This window comes from Scyliorhinus torazame, chromosome X, assembly GCF_047496885.1.
Source record: "Scyliorhinus torazame isolate Kashiwa2021f chromosome X, sScyTor2.1, whole genome shotgun sequence".
NCBI classification, from domain to species: Eukaryota; Metazoa; Chordata; class Chondrichthyes; order Carcharhiniformes; family Scyliorhinidae; genus Scyliorhinus; species Scyliorhinus torazame.
Window position 1 is genome coordinate 4,621,214 of NC_092738.1, and position 24,452 is coordinate 4,645,665.

The 24,452-nt window shown below is 51.8% G+C and overlaps 1 protein-coding gene across 2 annotated transcripts in view; it reads right to left on the reverse strand.

The window, feature by feature from the left end:
- LOC140405381 (unconventional myosin-Ib-like) overlaps positions 1-24,452 on the reverse strand; it is a 276,153-nt gene that overhangs the window by 124,047 nt on the left and 127,654 nt on the right. For both annotated transcript variants that reach the window (XM_072493715.1, XM_072493714.1), the window contains 2 exons: positions 21,885-22,000; positions 11,184-11,278 (listed from right to left, as the gene is read on the reverse strand). In XM_072493715.1, coding sequence (XP_072349816.1) covers positions 11,184-11,278; positions 21,885-22,000 — 211 coding nt within the window. The remainder of the gene's footprint in view (positions 1-11,183; positions 11,279-21,884; positions 22,001-24,452) is intronic.

Below are 24,452 nucleotides of genomic sequence, written 5' to 3' on the forward strand. Positions count from 1 at the left end.
CTGCCCGGTGCCTACAATGTACTGCCCGGTGCCTACAATGTACTGCCCAATGCCTACAATGTACTGCCCAATGCCTACAATGTACTGCCCAATGCCTACAATGTACTGCCCAATGCCTACAATGTACTGCCCGGTGCCTACAATGTGCTGCCCAATGCCTACAATGTACTGCCCGGTGCCTACAATGTACTGCCACGTGCCTACAATGTACTGCCCAGTGCCTACAATGTACTGCCCGGTACCTACAATGTACTGCCCGGTGCCTACAATGTACTGCCCAATGCCTACAATGTACTGCCCGGTACCTGCAATGTACTGCCCGGTACCTACAATGTACTGCCCAATGCCTACAATGTACTGCCCGGTGCCTACAATGTACTGCCCGGTGCCTACAATGTGCTGCCCGGTGCCTACAATGTGCTGCCCAATGCCTACAATGTGCTGCCCAGTGCCTACAATGTGCTGCCCGGTGCCTACAATGTACTGCCCAGTGCCCACAATGTACTGCCCAATGCCTACAATGTACTGCCCGGTGCCTACAATATACTGCCCGGTGCCTACAATGTACTGCCCGGTGCATCCAATGTACTGCCCAATGCCTCCAATGTACTGCCCGGTGCCCACAATGTACTGCCCAATGCCTACAATGTACTGCCCAATGCCTACAATGTACTGCCCGGTGCCCACAATGTACTGCCCGGTGCCTACAATGTACTGCCCGGTGCCTACAATGTACTGCCCGGTGCCTACAATGTACTGCCCAATGCCTACAATGTACTGCCCAATGCCTACAATGTACTGCCCGGTGCCTACAATGTACTGGCCGGTGCCTACAATATACTGCCCTGTGCCTACAATGTACTGCCCAGTGCCTATAATGTACCAGGAAGTGTAGAAGATTGTACTTTAGTCGGGCAGCATGGTCGGCACGGGCCTGGAGGGCCGAAGGGCCTGTTCCTGTGCTGTACATTTCTTTGGTCTTTGTTCTTTGATTGTTATACAAGAACAGGAACTGTTGGAATTGGCCAGTTGGTCAGGTATAGAATGTGAAAGAGGAGAAATCAGAACATTCAGCATTCATAAACATCAACTGGTCATTCCTCGTCCAGGGGTTGACTGAGAATGCTGGCTTGAATGTATCATATGGCGGAGTCTCACTTCCCAGCATCTCCAAATCCGGGTGCCCCGCAGCCATTTCATGCTCGAATGAGCCGTAACTGGCTGCGGGCAAGAGTTCTGCCCCCACTTGGGAGGAAGTCCCGCCTTAGATTGGCCGGTAGCTGTCCAATCCCTGTGGCAGTGGTGCAGTGGACAGAAGAGAAATGCAGGAGGACGTCAGAGACGAAGGGCGCAATGTACCGGCCACGCTGCGCAACACGATGGGTAAATGACAGGAGACCCCGCTCCCGGGATGTACCCGGCTCGCCACACCTCGCGATCTCGCAAGACGTCACGATGTCACAAGACGCCACGATGTCACAAGACGCCACGATGTCACAAGACGCCACGATGTCACAAGACGCCACAATGTCACAAGACGTCACGATGTCACAAGACGTCACAATGTCACAAGACGCCACAATGTCACAAGACGCCACAATGTCACAAGACGTCACGATGTCACAAGACGCCACGATGTCACAAGACGCCATGATGTCACAAGACGCCACAATGTCACAAGACGCCACGATGTCACAAGACGCCACGATGTCACAAGACGCCACGATGTCACAAGACGTCACAATATCACAAGACGTCACAAGACGTCACAAGACGTCACAAGACGTCACGATGTCACAAGACGTCACGATGTCACAAGACGCCACGATGTCACAAGACGCCACGATGTCACAAGACGCCACAATGTCACAAGACGCCACGATGTCACAAGACGCCACGATGTCACAAGACGCCACGATGTCACAAGACGTCACAAGACGTCACAAGACGTCACAAGACGTCACAAGACGTCACAAGACGTCACAAGATGTCACAAGACGTCACAATGTCACAAGACGTCACAAGACGTCACGATGTCACAAGACGCCACGATGTCACAAGACGCCACGATGTCACAAGACGCCACGATGTCACAAGACCCCATGATGTCACAAGACGTCACAATGTCACAAGACGCCACGATGTCACAAGACGCCACGATGTCACAAGACGCCACGATGTCACAAGACGCCACAATGTCACAAGACGCCACGATGTCACAAGACGCCACGATGTCACAAGACGCCACTATGTCACAAGACGCCACGATGTCACAAGACGCCACAATGTCACAAGACGTCACAAGACGTCACAAGACGTCACGATGTCACAAGACGTCACAAGACGTCACAATGTCACAAGACGCCACGATGTCACAAGACGCCACGATGTCACAAGACGCCACGATGTCACAAGACGCCACGATGTCACAAGACGCCACGATGTCACAAGACGCCACGATGTCACAAGACGTCACAATGTCACAAGACGTCACGATGTCACAAGACGCCACGATGTCACAAGACGTCACAATGTCACAAGACGTCACAAGACGTCACAAGACGTCACAAGACGTCACAAGATGTCACGATGTCACAAGACGTCACGATGTCACAAGACGTCACAATGTCACAAGACGTCACGATGTCACAAGACGCCACGATGTCACAAGACGTCACAATGTCACAAGACGTCACAAGACGTCACAAGACGTCACAAGACGTCACAAGACGTCACAAGACGTCACAAGACGTCACAAGACGTCACAAGATGTCACGATGTCACAAGACGTCACGGTGTGAAGCCCGTCCATAGTGGGCGGAATCACCTTTTGGCAAATCTGCATATTAGAGCGAGACAGCTAGTCGCACTTTAATATGCAGTTTCCTGAGGTAACTGAGGCGTTGGGATTCAACCCCTTCGCCTCGGAGACCTTGGGCGAGCGCCGTTCAGTACTGGTCTCCACAAATGGGGACCAGAGTCTCCCAGGGGATTGGAGGCCCCCAGGTGCATGCCCTCTGGGCAGGGTGGTGCCCTGGGACTGCTGGTGCCACTGCAGGGGTAATGCCAGGTTGGCACTGCCAAGATACCGAGCTGACATTTTTTTTGTATGGTGGTGATCGGGCAGGGGGCGCTCTGAGCAGGTGTGGGGAGTGAGAGCCTGGGAGCCCCCTCACAGTGAGTTGGGGTTTGGGGAGAGGATTCGGGGGTCACGTCAGCAGCTCAGGAGATCGGGACGCCACTGCGGAGCTTTGGCAAGCGGGGCCCCTCAGTGTAGGAAACTGAAGTAAGTGCGGCCTTGGCCGTGCGTTCCCCATTGAGGCCACCTCTCTATCCGGAGTCACATTAGATAGCGTGTTTCCCGGCACTGCAAGCTCAGGAAACACGCGGCTCAACGCTCTTGCTACGGGACATAGTTCCCATTTGGTAAGATTGCGCCCTAACTCCGGGCAACAGAGGCCCAGGTAAGTTGACAGGGTCCCAGGGTGGGGAGGGAAGGGAAGGCCTGACGGGAGAGCAAAGGAGGTGATCTGGGTCTCTGAGGAGAGGCCAGGCGGAGGGAAGTCTGGAGGCCACCATTAGTGGGGGTCGGGGGTGGGGGGGGGGGGGGGGATACCCAATTTTTACCTGGTCTGGCAGCATCTGTGGAGAGAGAACTGAAGTTGTGAAGAGGTGTCAAATTGGACTTCAAATCTAAACTGTTTCTCTGTCCACAGACGCTGCCCGACATGCTGGGTTTTTCCAGCACTTTGTTTATTTCAGATTTCCAACATCCGCAGTATTTTGCTTTTATCTGTTTATTAACTGGATGCAGGAAAGTACAAAATACCTTCAGAATGAAACGGTCAGTTTTTACTTTCGAATTGCACACAACATCCAATCTTTGCAAATGACCTTTACAGCTGTGTATTCAACAAGCTCTTGTTTGAATTACCCTGACAGAGTAATTCAGCAGATACATTGCTGATTATCACCTAGCTACACAGGAACTGACTCTCCCTGTCTAAATTCCAAGTGCCGGGTTTCAATCACACCCACACATTTTGCATCTTTTTATAATGCAGAGGGGTCAGGGACAGCGTTCTCAGAGGGCCACTCCCCAAAACTGAATTTCCAATGATGCTGCCAGTCTCGCTACACACTGTGTACAGAGAGTAGGTCACACTTAGTAACCTGGTTGTCCATGTCTGGTCTGGCAAATCCTGACCATATAGATTGGAAATTCACTGTCTCTCCATTAGAACTCATCTTCCACCCTTATTCTGCAACTTTGTAAACTTGGGGGCATCCAAAGTCCCTGCTGCTTGTACCTGAATTCACATTAAGCCCAGTCCGCCCTTCACCCCCTGACAACCTACATTGGCTCCCAGTCTGGCAACGTCTCAGTTTTAAAATTCTCACCATCACGTTCAAATCCCTCCATGACCCCTCCATAGCTTCCTCCAGCCCTCGGAAATCTCTGCACTCCCCCAACACGTGAGCATCGCAGATTTTCATCGCTCCACCAATAGTGGTCATCCCTTCAGCTGCCTGAACTCTAAGCTCCGGAATCACCTCCCTAAACCTACCTTGAGGTGAGAGGGGCAAGGTTTAGAGTAGATGTACGAGGCAAGTTTTTTACGCAGAGGGTAGTGGGTGCCTGGAACTCACTACCGGAGGAGGTGGTGGAAGCGGGGACGATAGTGACGTTTAAGGGGCATCTTGACAAACACATGAATAGGATGGGAATAGAGGGATACGGACCCAGGAAGTGTAGAAGATTGTAGTTTAGTCGGGCAGCATGGTCGGCACGGGCTTGGAGGGCCGAAGGGCCTGTTCCTGTGCTGTACTTTTCTTTGTTCTTTGTTCTTTGTTTGTTAAAGGTCCCTTGAAACTCTTTACAACTGCCCTAATAACTCTTTATCTGACTCAGTATCAAATTTTACATCGGACTTGAATTTGCATTTGTTTATTGTCACGTGTACCGAGGGACAGTGAAAAGTATTGTTCTGCGAGCAGCTTAACAGATCATTAAGTACATGAGAAGAAAAGGGAATAAAAGAAAATACATAATAGGGCAACACAAGGTGCACAATGTAACTACACAACACTGGCATCGGATGAAGCATACAGGGTGTAGTGTTAATGAGGTCAGTCCATAAGAGGGTTATTTAGGAGTCTGGTGACTGGGGAAGAAGCTGTTTTTGAGTCTGTTCTTGCGTGTTCTCAGACTTCTGTATCTCCTGCCCGATGGAAGAAGTTGGAAGAGTGAGTAAGCCAGGTGGGAGGGATCTTTGATTATGCTGCCCGCTTTCCCCAGGCAGCGGGAGGTGTAGATGGAGTCAATGGATGGGAGGCAGGTCCGTGTGATGGACTGGGCGGTGTTCACGACTCTCTGAAGTTTCTTGCGGTCTTGGGCCGAGCAGTTGCCATACCAGGCTGTGATGCAGCCCGATAGGATGCTTCCAGATAGCCAGATAGATAGACTTGAGAGTAGGATTTTGTTTGATAATGCTCAAGGGCCTTGGGATGTTTTTATTACATTAATCCCTTACAGTGCAGACTTTGTTTGCACTGAGTGCTGTATTTGGTGCTTTTTGAGTGCTATAGTAAGAGTTTGGTGACCAAGGCAGTATAAGGCTTCATTTTTATCTAAAGTTTAGTCTTTCTTTTATTTAATTAATTAACTTAAAAGTTGCTGTTTGGTTTAGAAGAAGGTGAATTTTCAATCAGCTTTAAACAGGCTTCTACTTGTAGGCTCTTGCAGCTGGAGCTTGTTAATTAGTTAATTGGATTAGGTCAGTTTTCAGAGGCTAGATTCACAGTATAAAAGTGATCCCCTACAGTGCAGACTTTATTTGCACTGAGTGCTGAATTTGGTGCATTTGAGTGCGATAGTGAGAGTTTGGTGACCGAGGGAGTGCTGAATTTGGTGCATTTTGAGTGCTATAGTAAGAGTTTGGTGACCGAGGGAGTTAGGTGAGGAGGGAGTAAGGTGCTCCTTTCATTTTGTTTCCGACATTTCCGCAAAGAGTGAGAAGAGAGCCAGGAGTTTACAGAAAGTGTATCTGACTGGGAGCAGAGTCGGAGGGCGGAGATCTAGTTAGTCCACACAGCAGCTATATTCTGTCAGGTAAGAGGGGATGGAGGCTAGGCCAGTTGCATGCTCCTCCTGTAGGATGTGGGTGGTGAGGGATACCACCGGTGTCCCCGCTGACTATACCTGCGGGAAGTGCACCCAACTTCAGCTCCTCAAAGACCGTGTTAGGGAACTGGAGCTGAAGATGGATGAATTTCGGATCATCCGGGAGGCAGAGGGGGTGATTGAGAAGAGTTACAAGGAGGTAACCACACCCAAGGTACAGGACAAGAATAGCTGGGTGACCGTCAGGGGGAAAAAACAAACAGGCAGACAGTGCAGGGATCCCTCGTGGCCATTCCCCTTCAAAACAAGTATACCGTTTTGGATGCTGTTGGGGGGGGATGACGTACCGGGGGAAGGCCCTAGCGGCCAGGTCTCTGGCACTGAGTCTGGCTCTGGGGCTCAGAAGGGAAGGGGGGAGAATAGAAAAGCAATAGTTGTAGGAGATTCAATGGTTAGGGGAATAGATAGGAGATTCTGTGGTCGCGAGCGAGACTCCCGGAAGGTATGTTGCCTCCCGGGTGCCAGGGTCAGGGATGTCTCGGATCGTGTCTTCAGGATCCTTAAGCAGGAGGGGGAGCAGCCAGAAGTCGTGGTGCACATTGGTACCAACGACATAGGTAGGAAAAGGGGTGTGGAGGTAATAAACAAGTTTAGGGAGTTAGGCTGGAAGTTAAAAGCCAGGACAGACAGAGTTGTCATCTCTGGTTTGTTGCCGGTGCCACGTGATAGCGAGGCTAGGAATAGGGAGAGAGTGCAGCTGAACACGTGGCTGCAGGAATGGTGTAGGAGGGAGGGCTTCAGGTATTTGGATAATTGGAGCGCATTCTGGGGAAGGTGGGACCTGTACAAGCAGGACGGGTTGCATCTGAACCAGAGGGGCACCAATATCCTGGGAGGGAGGTTTTCTAGTACTCTTCGGGAGGGTTTAAACTAATTTGGCAGGGGAATGGGAACTGGATTTGTAGTCCAGCAACTAAGGTAGCCGATATTCAGGACGCCAAAGCGTGTAATGAGGCAGTGGGGAAGGGAACACTGACAAAGGAGAGTACTTGCAGGCACGGAGATGGGCTGAAGTGTGTATACTTCAACGCAAGAAGCATCAGGAATAAGGTGGGTGAACTTAAAGCATGGATCGGTACTTGGGACTACGATGTGGTGGCCATCACGGAAACTTGGATAGAAGAGGGGCAGAAATGGTTGTTGGAGGTCCCTGGTTATAGATATTTCAATAAGATTAGGGAGGGGGGTATAAGAGGTGTGGGGTGGCATTGTTAATTAGAGACAGTATAACAGCTGCAGAAAGGCAGTTCGAGGAGTATCACCCTATTGAGGTAGTATGGGTTGAAGTCAGAAATAGGAAAGGAGCAGTCACCTTGTTAGGAGTTTTCTATAGGCCCCCCAATAGTAGCAGAGATGTGGAGGAACAGATTGGGAAACAGGGGCGTCCTTCTCCGACCCCCTGCCGGGTCGGAGAATGGCCGTTGGCCGCCGGAGATTGGGCGGGGGCGGGAATCCGGCCGCGCCGGTTGGCGGGACCCCCCGCTGGATTCTCCGGCCCGTATGGGCCGAAGTCCCGCCCAGGAATTGCCTGTCCCGCCGACGTAAATCAAACCTGGTATTTACCTGCGGGACCAGGCGGCGTGGGCGGGCTCCGGGGTCCTGGGGGGTCCTGGCGGGGCGATCTGACCCCGGGGGGTGCCCCCACGGTGGCCTGGCCCGCGATCGGGGCCCACCGATCCACAGGCAGGCCTGTGCCGTGGGGGCACTCTTTCCCTTCCGCCTCCGCTACGGCCTCCACCATGGCGGAGGCAGAAGAGACTCTCCCCACTGCGCATGCGCGGGAAACTGACAGCGGCCGCTGACGCTCCCGCGCATGCGCTGGGAAACTGACAGCGGCCGCTGACGCTCCCGCGCATGCGCCGCATTTCCGCGCCAGCTGGCGGGGAAACAAACGCCATTTCCGCCAGCTGGCGGGGCGGAAATCCCTCCGGCGTCGGCCTAGCCCCTCAATGTTGGGGCTAGGCCGCCAAAGATGCGGAGCCTTCCGCACCTTTGGGCCGGCGCGATGCCCGCCTGATTGGCGCCAGTCGGCGGACATCCCGCCGTTGGGGGAGAATTTTGCCCCTGATTTTGGAAAGGTGCAGAAGTCACAGGGTAGTAGTCATGGGTGACTTTAACTTCCCAAATTTTGAGTGGAAACTCTTTAGATCAAATAGTTTGGATGGGGTGGTGTTTGTGCAGTGTGTCCAGGAAGCTTTTCTAACACAGTATGTAGATTGTCCGACCAGAGGAGGGGCAATATTGGATTTAGTACTGGGTAATGAACCAGGGCAAGTGATAGATTTGTTAGTGGGGGAGCATTTTGGAGATAGTGACCACAATTCTGTGACTTTCACTTTAGTAATGGAGAGGGATAGGTGCGTGCAACAGGGCAAGGTTTAGCAATTGGGGGAAGGGTAAATACGATGTCAGACAAGAATTGAAGTGCATAAGTTGGGAACATAAGCTATCAGGGAAGGACACAAGTGAAATGTAGAACTTGTTCAAGGAACAGGTACTACGTGTCCTTGATATGTATGTCCCTGTCAGGCAGGGAAGAGATGGTCGAGTGAGGGAACCATGGTTGACAAGAGAGGTTGAATGTCTTGTTAAGAGGAAAAAGGAGACTTATGTAAGGCTGAGGAAACAAGGTTCAGACAGGGCATTGGAGGGATACAAGATAGCCAGGAGGGAACTGAAGAAAGGGATTAGGAGAGCTAAGAGAGGGCATGAACAATCTTTGGCGGGTAGGATCAAGGAAAACCCCAAGGCCTTTTACACATATGTGAGAAATATGAGAATGACTAGAGCGAGGGTAGGTCCGATCAAGGACAGTAGCGGGAGATTGTGTATTGAGTCTGAAGAGATAGGAGAGGTCTTGAACGAGTACTTTTCTTCTGTATTTACAAATGAGAGGGGCGATATTGTTGGAGAGGACAGTGTGAAACAGACTGGTAAGCTCGAGGAAATGCTTGTTAGGAAGGAAGATGTGTTGGGCATTTTGAAAAACTTGAGGATAGACAAGTCCCCCGGGCCTGACGGGATATATCCAAGGATTCTATGGGAAGCAAGAGATGAAATTGCAGAGCCGTTGGCAATGATCTTTTCGTCCTCACTGTCAACAGGGGTGGTACCAGGGGATTGGAGAGTGGCGAATGTCGTGCTCCTGTTCAAAAAAGGGACTAGGGATAACCCTGGGAATTACAGGCCAGTTAGTCTTACTTCGGTGGTAGGCAAAGTAATGGAAAGGGTACTGAAGGATAGGATTTCTGAGCATCTGGAAAGACACTGCTTGATTAGGGATAGTCAGCACGGATTTGTGAGGGGTAGGTCTTGCCTTACAAATCTTATTGAATTCTTTGAGGAGGTGACCAAGCATGTGGATGAAGGTAAAGCAGTGGATGTAGTGTACATGGATTTTAGTAAGGCATTTGATAAGGTTCCCCATGGTAGGCTTCTGCAGAAAGTAAGGAGGCATGGGATAGTGGGAAATTTGGCCAGTTGGATAACGAACTGGCTAACCGATAGAAGTCAGAGAGTGGTGGTGGATGGCAAATATTCAGCCTGGATCCCAGTTACCAGTGGCGTACCGCAGGGATCAGTTCTGGGTCCTCTGCTGTTTGTGATTTTCATTAATGACTTGGATGAGGGAGTTTAAGGGTGAGTCAGTAAATTTGCAGATGATACGAAGATTGGTGGAGTTGTGGATAGTAAGGAGGGCTGTTGTCGGCTGCAAAGAGACATAGATAGGATGCAGAGCTGGGCTGAGAAGTGGCAGATGGAGTTTAACCCTGAAAAGTGTGAGGTTGTCCATTTTGGAAGGACAAATATGAATGCGGAATACAGGGTTAACGGTAGAGTTCTTGGCAATGTGGAGGAGCAGAGAGATCTTGGGGTCTATGTTCATACATCTTTGAAAGTTGCCACTCAAGTGGATAGAGCTGTGAAGAAGGCCTATGGTGTGCTCGCGTTCATTAACAGAGGGATTGAATTTAAGAGCCGCGAGCTGATGATGCAGCTGTACAAAACTTTGGTAAGGCCACATTTGGAGTACTGTGTACAGTTCTGGTCACCTCATTTTAGGAAGGATGTGGAAGCTTTGAAAAAGGTGCAAAGAAGATTTACCAGGATGTTACCTGGAATGGAGAGTAGGTCTTACGAGGAAAGGTTGAGGGTGAGAGGCCTTTTCTCATTAGAACGGAGAAGGATGAGGGGCGACTTGATAGAGGTTTATAAGATGATCAGGGGAATAGATAGAGTAGACAGTCAGAGACTTTTTCCCCGGGTGGAACAAACCATTAGAAGGGGACATAAATTTAAGGTGAAAGGTGGAAGATATAGGGGGGATGTCAGAGGTAGGTTCTTTACCCAGAGAGTAGTGGGGGCATGGAATGCACTGCCTGTGGAAGTAGTTGAGTCGGAAACATTAGGGACTTTCAAGCAGCTATTGGATAGGTACATGGATTACGGTAAAATGATATAGTGTAGATTTATTTGTTCTTAAGGGCAGCACGGTAGCATTGTGGATAGCACAATTGCTTCACAGCTCCAGGGTCCCAGGCTCGATTCCGGCTTGGGTTACTGTCTGTGTGGAGTCTGCACGTCCTCCCCGTGTCTGCGTGGGTTTCCTCCGGGTGCTCCGGTTTCCTCCCACAGTCCAAAGATGTGCAGGGTAGGTGGATTGGCCATGATAAATTGCCCTTAGTGTCCAAAATTGCCCTTGGTGTTGGGTGGAGGTGTTGAGTTTGGGTAGGGTGCTCTTTCCAAGAGCCGGTGCAGACTCAAAGGGCCGAATGGCCTCCTGCACTGTAAATTCAATGATAATCTATGATTAATCTAGGACAAAGGTTCGGCACAACATCGTGGGCCGAAGGGCCTGTTCTGTGCTGTATTTTCTATGTTCTATGTTCTATTAAAGGCAATATTATATTGTATTATACCCCTCAATTCATTCAGCTGACTGTGGCTTTTACAAATTGGAGAAAGTCAATCTTGTTGGCTGTGTCCCAGGATACTGTACCTGTCTTTCCTGATCCACTCTCCCCAGTGATGAGAACACATTGGTCTTTATCTTTGTCTCGGAGAGATCTATACGCCTCATCTGCAATTGCATAGCTGGAGAGAAAAGTGAGATAATTAGAACTTTTCCGTCCATTATATTTCTGCTCCCTTCCCCCACTGTGACCTGTGGCTTGATTTCTTAATTCAGCTCCTTCACTCTAACAGACTCAGTAATTCCTGACTCCACCAGCGTTGTCAACAGCACTGTTTTGGAGAAATAAATATTCTAAATAACTATCAGAGAGAGAAGGAAAACTTCATTATAACATTTTGATTTTTTTTTACTGACGGGGAGACTCCTTCGATGTTGAAATCCGATTGCTGGTACAAAAGGTGAAGTCACACGGGATCAGGGGTGAGCTGGCAAGGTGGATACAGAACTGGCTAGGTCATAGAAGGCAGAGGGTAGCAATGGAAGGGTGCTTTTCTAATTGGAGGGCTGTGACCAGTGGTGTTCCGCAGGGATCAGTGCTGGGACCTTTGCTGTTTGTAGTATATATAAATGATTTGGAGGAAAATGTAACTGGTCTGATTAGTAAGTTTGCAGACGACACAAAGGTTGGTGGAATTGCGGGTAGCGATGAGGACTGTCAGAAGATACAGCAGGATTTAGATCGTTTGGAGACTTGGGCAGAGAGATGGCAGATGGAGTTTAATCCGGACAAATGTGAGGTAATGCATTTTGGAAGGTCTAATGCAGAAACCTCAAGAGTATTGAAAGTCAGAGAGATCTAGGTGTTCAGGTCCACAGGTCACTGAAAGGGGCAACACAGGTGGAGAAGGTAGTCAAGAAGGCAGACGGCATGCTTGCCTTCATTGGCCGGGGCATTGAGTATAAGAATTGGCAAGTCATGTTGCAGCTGTATAGAACCTTAGTTAGGCCACACTTGGAGTATAGTGTTCAATTCTGGTCGCCACACTACCAGAAGGATGTGGAGGCTTTAGAGAGGGTGCAGAAGAGATTTACCAGAGTGTTGCCTGGTATGGAGGGCATTAGCTACGAGGAGAGGTTTAATAAACTCGGTTTGTTCTCACTGGAACGAAGGAGGTTGAGGGGCGACCTGATAGAGGTCTATAAAATTATGAGGGGCATAGACAGAGTGGATAGTCAGAGGCTTTTCCCCGGGGTAGAGGGGTCAATTACTAGGGGGCATAGGTTTAAGGTGCGAGGGGCAAGGTTTAGAGTAGATGTACGAGGCAAGTTTTTTTACAGAGGGTAGTGGGTGCCTGGAACTCGCTGCCGGAGGAGGTGGTGGAAGCAGGGACGATAGTGACATTTAAGGGGCATCTTGACAAATACATGAATAGGATGGGAATAGAGGGATACGGACCCAGGAAGTGTAGAAGATTGTAGTTTAGTCGGGCAGCATGGTCGGCACGGGCTTGGAGGGCCGAAGGGCCTGTTCCTGTGCTGTACTTTTCTTTGTTCTTTGTAAAGGTGAGATGGGATGGGGTGGGACCCACATATGGGGCGAAATTCTCCGTTTCTGTTAATCCAGCTCTGGGGCGGGATTCTCCGACCCCCCGCCGGTTGCCGAATTCTCCGGCACCAGATATTCGGTGGGGGCGGGAATCACGCCGCGCCGGTTGGTGGGCCACCCCCCCCCCCGGCGATTCTCCGGCCCGCAATGGGCCGAAGTCCCGCTGCTAGAATGCCTATCCCGCTGGCGAGAATCAACCCACCTCTCTTACCAGCGGGACAAGGTGGCGCAGGCGGGCTCCGGGGTCCTGGGGGGGGGGGGGGGGGGGGCGCGGGGCGATCTGGCCCCGGGGGGTGCCCCCACGGTGGCCTGGCCCGCGATCGGGGCCCACCGATCCGCGGGCGGGCCTGTGCCATGGGGGCACTCTTTTCCTTCCGCCTTCGCCATGGTCTCCACTATGGTGGAGACGGAAGAGATCCCCTCCACTGCGCATGCGCGGGGATGCCGTGAGCGGCCGCTGACGTTCCCGCGCACGCGCCGCACGGCAAAGTCATTTCCGCGCCAGCTGGCGGGGCACCAAAGGCCTTTCCCACCAGCTGGTGGGGCAGAAATCAGTCCGGCGCGGGCCTAGCCCCTCAAGGTTAGGGCTCGGCCCCTCAAGATGCGGAGAATTACATAGATACATAGAAGATAGGAGCAGGAGGAGGCCTTTTGGCCTTTCGAGCCTGCTCCGCCATTCATCACCATCATGGCTGATCATCCAACTCAATAGCCTAATCCTGCTTTCTCCCCATAGCCTTTGATCCCATTCTCCCCAAGAGCAATATCCAGCCGCCTCTTGAATATATTCAAAGTTTTAGCATCAACTACTTCCTGGGGTAATGAATTCCACAGGCTCACCGCTCTTTGTGTGAAGAAATGTCTCCTAATCTCGGTCCGAAATGGTTTACCCTGAATCCTCAGACTGTGATCCCTGGTTCTGGACACACCCGTCATTGGTGACATCTTTCCTGCATCTACCCTGTCCAGTCCGGTTAGAATTTTATTAGTCTCTATGAGATCCCCTCATTCTGAACTCCAGCGAGAACATTCCCAACCTAGTCAATCTCTCCTCGTACGTCAGTCCTGCCATCCCTGGAATCAGTCTGGTAAACCTTTGCTGCACTCCCTCGAGAGCAAGAACATCCTTCCTCAGAGAAGGACACCATTACACACTGATTTTTAAATAAATTTAGCGTACCCAATTCATTTTTTCCAATGAAGGGGCAATTTAGCGTGGCCAATCCACCTACACTGCACATCTTTGGGTTGTGGGGGCGAAACCCACGCAGACACGGGGAGAATGTGCAAACTCCACACGGACAGTGACCCAGAGCCGGGATCGAACCTGGGACCTCGTTGCCATGAGGCAGCAGTGCTAGCCACTGCGCCACCGTGCTGCCCTTATTACGCAGTGATAGTAATTAATGGTATAAGATTGAAATTAGACAGCCCAATAGATAAATGCAGCACCCTGTGCGGTACAGAGCCACACAGACCACCACAGTCCCAGGTGCGGTCCCTGGTCTGTGCTGCGTTAACTATTCTAATGGAGACAATGCAAGTTGCTTCATCACCCACATCAGGCATTGTCAAACACGGGGGCGCGACCTGCGGGTGGGTCGCGAGCGGGTGTCGGGAGGGTCGCGGAGCCGTCCGTCGCGGCGCTCCCGATCACGCAAATCTGCGCGCAACAGCCACAGCATCCGGCTGTTCATAACGCCGGCTGCGACTTCCGGGTGTGGCGATGACCAGCTGAGTCGCACGTTTCGGCAGCTCCCGGTGGAACGGACTTTTGGGCTCTTGATAGGAGCCCCAACGGCAATTTTAACGGCAAAAAACACTGTGCGGTAAACCAGAAGGGAATCCCCCCTGGACACGGATGGAAAAAGGAGAGGAAAGTGGCCGGATTGCGGTGGATCCTCTAGAGCAGCGGCCAGGAAGGCAGGCACAAAGCAAGATGGCGTCAGAAGGAGGCAGTTTAATATGGGGCCCTGACCAACAAGAGTTCCTGCGGCGTTGCGTGGAAGAACTCAAAAAGGAGATGAAGAAGGAGCTGTTGGCCCCAATATTACAGGCGATTGAGGGGCTAAAGGAGGAGCAAAAGACCCAGGAGCAGGAGCTTCGGGTCGTGAAGGCAAAGGCTGCTGAGAATGAGGACGACATACAGGGCCTGGTGGTGAAGACGGAGATGCACGAGGCACACCATAAACGATGTGTGGAAAGGCTGGAGGTGCTGGAGAATAATGCGAGGAGGAAGAATTTAAGGATTCTTGGTCTTCCCGGAGGTGTAGAAGGGGCGGACGTCGGGGCATATGTGAGCACGATGCTGCACTCGTTAATGGGATCGGAGGCCCCGACGGGTCCGCTGGAGGTGGAGGGAGCATACCGAGTGATGGCGCGAAGGCCGAGGGCTGGAGAAATTCCTCGAGCCATAGTGGTGAGATTTCTCCGATATAAGGACAGAGAGATGGTCCTCAGATGGGCAAAGAAAACTCGGAGCAGTAGGTGGGAGAACGCGGTGATCCGCGTATATCAAGATTGGAGTGCGGAGGTGGCGAGAAGGAGGGCAAGCTTTAATCGGGCCAAGGCGGTGCTGCACAAACGGAAGATTAAATTTGGAATGCTGCAACCGGCAAGACTGTGGGTCACACATCTAGGGAAACACCACTACTTCAAAACGGCAGATGAGGCGTGGACATTTATTGTCGAGGAGAAACTGGAGTGAGCGGGCCAGAAAAAGAACGTTTGGGACAAAGTGGGGGGGGTGAATATGTGGGATGAAGGGGGGGAAAAGAGGGAAGAGATGACTTCCCAAGTTGTTAATCCTGCGACCCTGTAACTTTTCTCTCTTCCCCATGTCGTGGGGGAGGGGGGGGAGGGAGGATGAGGAGCTGAGGGCGCCGGCCATTGGGGGCGGGGCCAAAAGGGAAATGCAGGCTTTGTTCTCGCGCTATGGTAATCACGGCGGGAACAGGGAAGCAGGAAGGAGGGGGCCTCGCACAGTGTGAGCCGAGGTCACGGGGGGGGAAGCCGAGGTCGGCCAGAGTTTGCTGACTTCTGGGAGCAACATGGGGGGTGCAATTACGCTAGTTTGGGATCTAGCGGGGGGGGGGTGTTTAACTGGGTTGCTGTTGCTGGGGAGAAGGGGGAGCTGGTATGGGGGGGGGGGGTCGCTTGGGGGAGATACGGCTACTTGGGAACCGGGTGAGGAGCTGGATTGAAAAAGGAGATGGCTAGTCGACAAGGGGGGTGGGTAAAGAGCCCCCCAACCCGGTTGATCACGTGGAATGTGAGAGGGCTGAATGGGCCGATTAAGAGGGCACGGGTACTCGCACACCTAAAGAAACTTAAGGCAGATGTGGTTATGCTTCAGGAGACGCATCTGAAGCTGATAGACCAGGTCAGACTACGCAAAGGATGGGTGGGGCAGGTGTTTCATTTGGGGCTAGACGCAAAAAACAGGGGGGTGGCCATACTAGTGGGGAAGTTGGTAATGGGGGGAGATTTTAATACGGTGCTGGACCCAGGGCTGGACAGATCGAGGTCCAGGACCGGAAGGAGGCCGGCTGCAGCTAGGGTGCTTAAGGACTTTATGGAGCAGATGGGAGGAGTAGATCCCTGGAGATTTAGTAGACCTAGGAGTAAGGAGTTTTCGTTTTTCTCCTGTGTCCACAAAGTTTATTCACGAATAGATTTTTTTGTTTTGGGAAGGGCATTGATCCCGAAGGTGATGGGGACGGAGTACACGGCTATTGCCATTTCGGATCATGCTCCACATTGGGTGGACCTGGAGATAGGGGAAGAAAAACAACAGCGTCCACCCTGGAGAATGGACATGGGATTATTGGCAGATGAGGGGGTGTGTTTAAGGGTGAGGTATTGAAAGGTACTTGGAACTTAATGATAATGGGGAGGTACAGGTGGGAGTGGTCTGGGAGGCGCTGAAGGCAGTGGTTAGAGGGGAGCTGATATCTATTAGGGCACATAAAGGGAAGCAGGAGGGTAGGGAAAGAGAGCGGTTGTTGAAAGAACTTCTGAGGGTGGACAGACAATATGCGGAGGCACCGGAGGAGGGACTGTACAGGGAAAGGCAAAGGCTACATGTAGAATTTGACTTGTTGACTACGGGTAATGCAGAGGCACAGTGGAGGAAGGCACAGGGTGTACAGTATGAATATGGGGAGAAGGCGAGCAGGTTGCTGGCCCACCAACTGAGGAAAAGGGGAGCAGCGAGGGAGATAGGGGGGGTGAGAGATGAGGAGGGAGAGATGGAGCGGGGAGCGGAGAGAGTGAATGGAGTGTTCAAGGCATTTTACGGAAGATTATATGAAGCTCAGCCCCCGGATGGGAAGGAGAGAATGAAGTGCTTTCTGGATCAGCTGGAATTTCCTAAGGTGGAGGAGCAGGAGAGGGTGGGACTGGGAGCACAGATTGAGACGGAGGAAGTAGTGAAAGGGATTGGGAGCATGCAGGCGGGGAAGGCCCCGGGACCAGACGGATTCCCAGTTGAATTCTATAGGAAATATATGGACTTGCTGGCCCCGCTACTGATGAGAACCTTTCATGAGGCGAGGGAAATGGGGCAGCTGCCCCCGACTATGTCAGAGGCAACGATATCGCTCTTCCTAAAGAAGGAAAAAGACCCACTGCAATGCGGGTCATACAGGCCCATTTCCCTCCTGAATGTGGACGCTAAGATTCTGGCCAAGGTAATGGCAACGAGGATAGAGGATTGTGTCCCGGGGGTGGTTCATGAGGACCAAACTGGGTTTGTGAAGGGGAGACAGCTGAATACAAATATACGGAGGCTGCTAGGAGTAATGATGATGCCCCCACCAGAGGGGGAAGCGGAGATAGTGGTGGCGATGGATGCCGAGAAAGCATTTGATAGAGTGGAGTGGGATTATTTGTGGGAGGTGCTGAGGAGATTTGGTTTTGGGGATGGGTATATCAGGTGGGTACAGTTGCTGTATAGGGCCCCGATGGCGAGCGTGGTCACGAATGGACGGGGGTCTGAGTATTTTCGGCTCCATAGAGGGACAAGGCAGGGATGCCCTCTGTCCCCATTATTGTTTGCACTGGCGATTGAACCCCTGGCCATAGCATTGAGGGGTTCCAGGAAGTGGAGGGGAGTACTCAGGGGGGGAGAAGAACACCGGGTATCTCTGTATGCGGATGATTTGTTGCAAGATGTGGCGGACCCGGCGGAGGGGATGCCAGAGATAATGCGGATACTTGGGGAGTTTGGGGATTTTTCAGGGTATAAACTGAACATGGGGAAAAGTGAGTTGTTTGTGGTGCATCCAGGGGAGCAGAGCAGAGAGATAGAGGATTTACCGTTGAGGAAGGTAACAAGGGACTTCCGGTACTTGGGGATTCAGATAGCCAAGAATTGGGGTACATTACACAGGCTTAATATAACGCGGTTGGTGGAACAGATGGAGGAGGACTTTAAGAGATGGGACATGGTGTCCCTGTCACTGGCAGGGAGGGTGCAGGCGGTTAAAATGGTGGTCCTCCCGAGATTCCTTTTTGTGTTTCAGTGCCTCCCGGTGGTGATCACGAAGGCTTTTTTCAAAAGAATCGAGAAGAGTATTATGGGTTTTGTGGGGGCTGGGAAGACACCGAGAGTGAGGAGGGGATTCTTGCAGCGTAGTAGGGACAGGGGGGGGGCTGGCACTACCGAGCCTAAGTGAGTACTACTGGGCTGCCAATGTTTCAATGGTGTGTAAGTGGATGGGAGAAGGGGAGGGAGCGGCGCGGAAGAGATTGGAGAGGGCGTCCTGCAGGGGGACTAGCCTACAAGCAATGGTGACGGTGCCGTTGCCGTTCTCACCAAAGAAATACACCACAAGCCCGGTGGTGGTGGCTACATTGAAAATTTGGGGGCAGTGGAGACGGCATAGGGGAAGGCCGGGAGCTTTGGTGCGGTCCCCGATGAGAAACAATCATAGGTTCGTCCCGGGGAGAATGGATGGGGGATTTGGAGCATGGCAAAGAGCTGGGGTAGTACAACTGAGAGATCTGTTTGTAGATGGGACGTTTGCGAGTCTGGGAGCGCTGACCGAGAAATATAGGTTGCCCCAAGGGAATGCATTCCGGTACATGCAACTGAGGGCTTTTGCGAGGCAACAGGTGAGGGAATTCCCGCAGCTCCCGACGCAGGAGGTGCAGGATAGAGTGATCTCAAAGACATGGGTGGGGGATGGTAAGGTGTCGGGACATATACAGGGAAATGAGGGACGAGGGGGAGATCATGGTAGATGAGCTGAAAGGGAAATGGGAAGAAGAGCTGGGGGAGGAGATTGAGGAGGGGCTGTGGGCTGATGCCCTAAGCAGGGTAAACTCATCGTCCTCGTGTGCCAGGCTAAGCCTGATACAATTTAAGGTGTTACACAGGGCGCATATGACTGGAGCACGGCTTAGTAAATTTTTGGGGGTAGAGGATAGGTGTGCAAGATGCTCGAGAGGCCTAGCGAATCACACCCACATGTTCTGGTCATGCCCGGCACTACAGTGGTTCTGGGTGGGGGTGGCAAAGGTGCTTTCGAAGGTGGTGGGGGTCCGGGTCGAACCAAGCCGGGGGTTGGCTATATTTGGGGTTGCAGAAGAGCCGGGAGTGCAGGAGGCGAGAGAGGCTGACGTGTTGGCCTTTGCGTCCCTAGTAGCCCGGCGCAGGATACTGTTAATGTGGAAGGAAGCCAAACCCCCGGGTGTGGAGACCTGGATAAATGATATGGCAGGGTTTATAAAGTTAGAACGGATTAAGTTTGTGTTAAGGGGTTCAGCTCAGGGGTTCACCAGGCGGTGGCAACCGTTCGTCGACGACCTCGCAGAAAGATAGAGGGAATGGAAAAGAAGAAGACAACAGCAGCAACCCGGGGGGGGGGGGGGGTGGGGGAGGAATCGGACGGACTCTCAGGGATGTTATTGTATATGTATAATATGTATAGGTATTTGGTATATGTAACTGTATATTGGACTGTTAGATTGTATTTTTGGAGAGTATTTATTTTGGACAAGGCAGTTGCCATTTAGTTTGGTTTTTGTTTTTGTTTATATATTATTTATTTATTTGTTTAAAACTGGCCACGGTTATTTATATTGCTTTCTTGTTGCGTAAAAGAAACACTACGTATTGTTATGTTTGGCCAAAAATCTTGAATAAAATATATTTTAAAAAAATAATAATAACGCCGGCTGCAAGCGGCCTTCAAAATGGCCACGAACATGTTAACAAAATGCAGCCACACTGCACATGCGTGCCACTATGCGCATCCACACCGATGATCGGGCGCGCATGCGCAGTGCGGCTGCTTTTTTTTACACGGTGACAGCTTTTTGTTTTACAAGTTCGGGGGGGTTTTATTCATTTTATTTTTTGTCATTTAATTATTTTTTTTTTCATTTATTTTATTCATTTTATTTTATTTTTTTTACAAGTTTGGTGGGGTTTATTTGATAAAATTTTACAGGAAAAAAATGCTGAACTTTGGACAGATGGAGACTCCATACTTTCCGACACCGGAAGGCTTCATCTTCATCCAACAGGTTCCATTGGGGGAGCGTGGACGAGGGCCAAAGGGACCCAAAACCATTTCCTCCATTTTTATCAGCAGCAAACAAGGCAAGAGAAAATGGTGGGTCGCGAAGGTGGGCCGGCGTGGGTCGCGAAGGTGGGCCGGCGTGGGTCGCGAAGGTGGGCCGGCGTGGGTCGCGAAGGTCGGCCGGCGTGGGTCGCGAAGGTCGGCCGGCGTGGGTCGCGAAGGTCGGCCGGCGTGGGTCGCGAAGGTCGGCCGGCGTGGGTCGCGAAGGTCGGCCGGCGTGGGTCGCGAAGGTCGGCCGGCGTGGGTCGCGAAGGTCGGCCGGCGTGGGTCGCGAAGGTCGGCCGGCGTGGGTCGCGAAGGTCGGCCGGCGTGGGTCGCGAAGGTCGGCCGGCGTGGGTCGCGAAGGTCGGCCGGCGTGGGTCGCGAAGGTCGGCCGGCGTGGGTCGCGAAGGTCGGCCGGCGTGGGTCGCGAAGGTCGGCCGGCGTGGGTCGCGAAGGTTGGCCGGTTGGTAAAAATGGGTCCCCGCAAAAAAAGTTTGAAGAACACTGCCCCACCTGATTTCTACCCTGACCGGTAATCCCTGCGGTATGTGTGGCATTGGATGCTGATAGGATCGGGCTCAGCTGTGATGTCTTCTACAGTCCAATAGTCTGCCAATGCTCACTCTAAACTTGCCTGTGAAGAACAACCATTGGGACCAGATATGTGAAAGGTGTTACTACCTGTGGAATCAGACCTCAGCAAGGAGTCAACAACCACGGTAAGGGAGTCAAGAAAAAAAAGCTCTTTGGCAAGCTTTGGACTTGAAAGTGCTGTTTGTCCCAGATGTTAGACGTGCAGATTGTTTCAAAGGGTTATCTACAACCTAATAAACCTTATCATCGGAAATGTTTATGGAGTTCAAAAATGAAAGGACAGCTTCCTTTCGATTTCCACCAGAAAAACGATTGGACAAAACTTCTCATTGCCCCAACAATTCTTCCTCAAATGCGCATGTGTTTGGCAGAACTTAATGTTGTCCCAGCTTGAGAACACGGTGGCACGCTGGCACTGCTGATGCCACCAGGGCGGTGGCACTGCCAGGCTGGAAGGAGCACTGCCAGGAAGGTAGTGCCCAGGTGGCATTTTGCCTGCGTCAGGGATCAGGTCCAGGGTGCCCTGCCCGCATGCCCGTGGGGGGCCTGAGGACCCTCCAGGTGAGCTGGGGTGTCGGGGGAGGGGGAGGGGGGTTTCAAGAGATCAGGGTGCCATTTTTAAATGAAAAGTGCAGGAAATGCGACTGAATGCAGCCTTGGCCCAAATCATCCCCAGAGTGGCATTAGAGAGCGGGGTTGTCCCCGGGGTTGCAAGCACCAGAAATGACTCCACTAATCCCGCCCAGAACAGACTCCGTCTGTTTTTGGTTAGATCGCGCCCTGTATGGTATCAAGAGGAAATTCGATAGAGCTCTTGGGGCTGAAGGGATCAAATGGTATGGGGGGGGGACAGTGGGAACCGATTACCGAGTCGGATGATCAGCTATGATCAGAATGAATGGTGAAGCAGGTTCGGAGGGCTGAGTGGACGCCCTCCTGCTCCTATTTTCTATGTTTCCAGTCCCAGAAGCGTCTTGCAAAGATAGCTGTGCCTCTGTCGACTGCAGTACTTACATGTGAGGACTCAACTCATACAGGTTACAGTTGCGATACTTATTGATCTTCTCCTGGCAGTAGATCGGAAGCATCTTATAAGGATTGATTGAGACAACCACACTCCCGATGTAGGTCTGAGAGAATAAATTAAATAGCAAGAGTCCATCAGCACATTCGAGATAGTATTCTAGATTTTTCTGCTCACTTTCTAATCCCTGACCAGAATAGTATGTGCTCAACATTCCCAGGTCTGGACGCAAACTGCACACTGTCACCCAGTGTACATGCAGTGCTGGTGGACCTTAAGGTGGCAGATTGGGAGAATACCCAAGGGAATTCCCAGCCGCACATTGGGCGGGATTCTCTGATCCTGAGGCTAAGTGTTGACGCAGTCGTAAGCTTCGTCGCGTTTCTCAACGGCGTCAACAGGCCTCAGGAGCTGCGATTCTGAGCCCTACAGGGGGCCAGAACGGCATTGGAGTGACCCACGCTGCTCCAGCTGCCGATCCCCGGCGTCAACAGCATGCGCAGTGGGACCGGCGGCAATGCGCGCATGCGCGGTGGCTGCCTTCTCCGCGCCGGCCCCGACGCAACATGGCGTAGGGCTACAGGGGCCGGCACGGAGCAAAAGAGGCCCCCAGCCGGAGAGGCCCCGTTTGAGGGCCAGGCCACAGCGGAGGCCCCCCCCAGGGTCGGACCCCCCTCCTCCCCCAACAGGCCGACCCCAGATGCATGCCCGCCGAGGTCCCGCCGGGTAACACCAGGTGTGAACGGCGCCGGCGGGACTCTGGTTTTATTTGCGCCGCGTAGAGCGGCCCCCGACAGGCGCCAATGGCACCGATTCTCCGCTCTCCGGGGAATTGGCGGACCGGCGTCGGGGCGGCGCCGCGCGATTCACGCCCGTCCCAGCGATTCTCCGGTCCGGCCTGGGCTGCGAGAATCCCGCCCATTATTCTAAACTATAACCATTTCTCCCTCCCCCAAATCCAAAATATTCTCTCTCTTCCTTTTCTACTCTCTGCTCCTGTCAGCACCGATTCGTGACGCGATATCGTTCCCCAGGCACTGACTCCCTCTGACCACTTTCTCAATTGCTATTCTTGATTACTCTGAACCTGGAAATGTCCTGGGGACTCGCTCGGTCATGGTAAGGCATTTGGGAGCAGAATCTCAGCCTGGCCTTGTCCAAGTTCTGGGAGGGGGGCACAGAGTCATTTCCAGAGCTGATATGCACCAGTAGTGACTTCTCCCAGCTGTAGGTAACCTGCTTTTCCAAGCAGAAATGGTTCTGTCACTCCCTGCACGTCATCTGACATCCAAGTGGGTTAAGGAGAAAAAGTATATTTGTATGTTCGTAAATCTTTTATAACTAGCCCAAGGCTAGTGAAACCACTCAATAATCAAGAGATAATAGATCCTCTCCATGATTGACTGCCTTCCTCCAGTGAAGAATCTGTGAGAGGGCTTCAGAAGGGACTCGTGTTGGATTCAAACTCGTACAAGTTCATCTGAAGCATTTCAAGGGAAGAATTTCCCTTTGTGGGTGGTGCAATGATTGTGGGTGGTGCAGCGGTTAGTGGCACAGTGGTTAGCACTGCTGTCTCACATGACCAGGGGCCCAGGTTCAATTCTAACCTTGGGTGGCTATCTGTGTGGAGTCTGCACGTTCTCCCAGTGTCTGCGTGGGTTTCCTCCGGGTGTTCCGGTTTCCTCCCACAGTCCAAAGATGTGCAGGTTAGGTGGGTTGGCCATGATAAATTGCCCTGAGTGTCCAAAGATGTGCAGGTTAGGTGGATTGGCCATGTTAAATTGTCCCTTAGTGTCCAAACGTGTGCAGGTTTGGTGGATTGGCCATGTTAAATTGTCCCTTCGTGTCCAAAGATGTACAGGTTAGGTGGATTGGCCATGTTAAATTGTCCCTTAGTGTCCAAAGATGTACAGGTTGGGTCAATTGGATTGTACAGGTTAGGTGGATTGGCCATGTTAAATTGCCCCTTAGTGTCCAAACGTGTGCAGGTTTGGTGGATTGGCCATGTTAAATTGTCCCTTCGTGTCCAAAGATGTACAGGTTAGGTGGATTGGCCATGTTAAATTGTCCCTTAGTGTCCAAAGATGTACAGGTTGGGTCAATTGGATTGTACAGGTTAGGTGGATTGGCCGTGTGAAATTGTCCCTTCGTGTCCAAAGATGTGCAGGTTAGGTGAATTGGCCATGATAAATTGTCCCTTAGTGTCCAAAGATGTACAGGTTAGGTGGATTGGCCATGTTAAATTGTCCCTCAGTGTCCAAAGAAGTGCAGGTTAGGTGGATTGGCCATGCTAAATTGTCCCTTAGTGTCCAAAGATGTGCAGGTTAGGTGGATTGGCCGTGCTAAATTGCCCCTTAGTGTCCAGGGAATTACAGATTAGGTGGATTGGCCAAGATCAATTGTCCGTTAGTGTCCAAAGATGTGCAGGTCAGGTGGATTGTCCATGATCTATTGCCCCTTAGTGTCCAGGGATGTGCAGGTTAGGTGGATTGGTCATGATAAATTGTCCCTTACTGTCCAAAGATGTGCAGGTTAGGTGGATTGGCCGTGCTAAATTG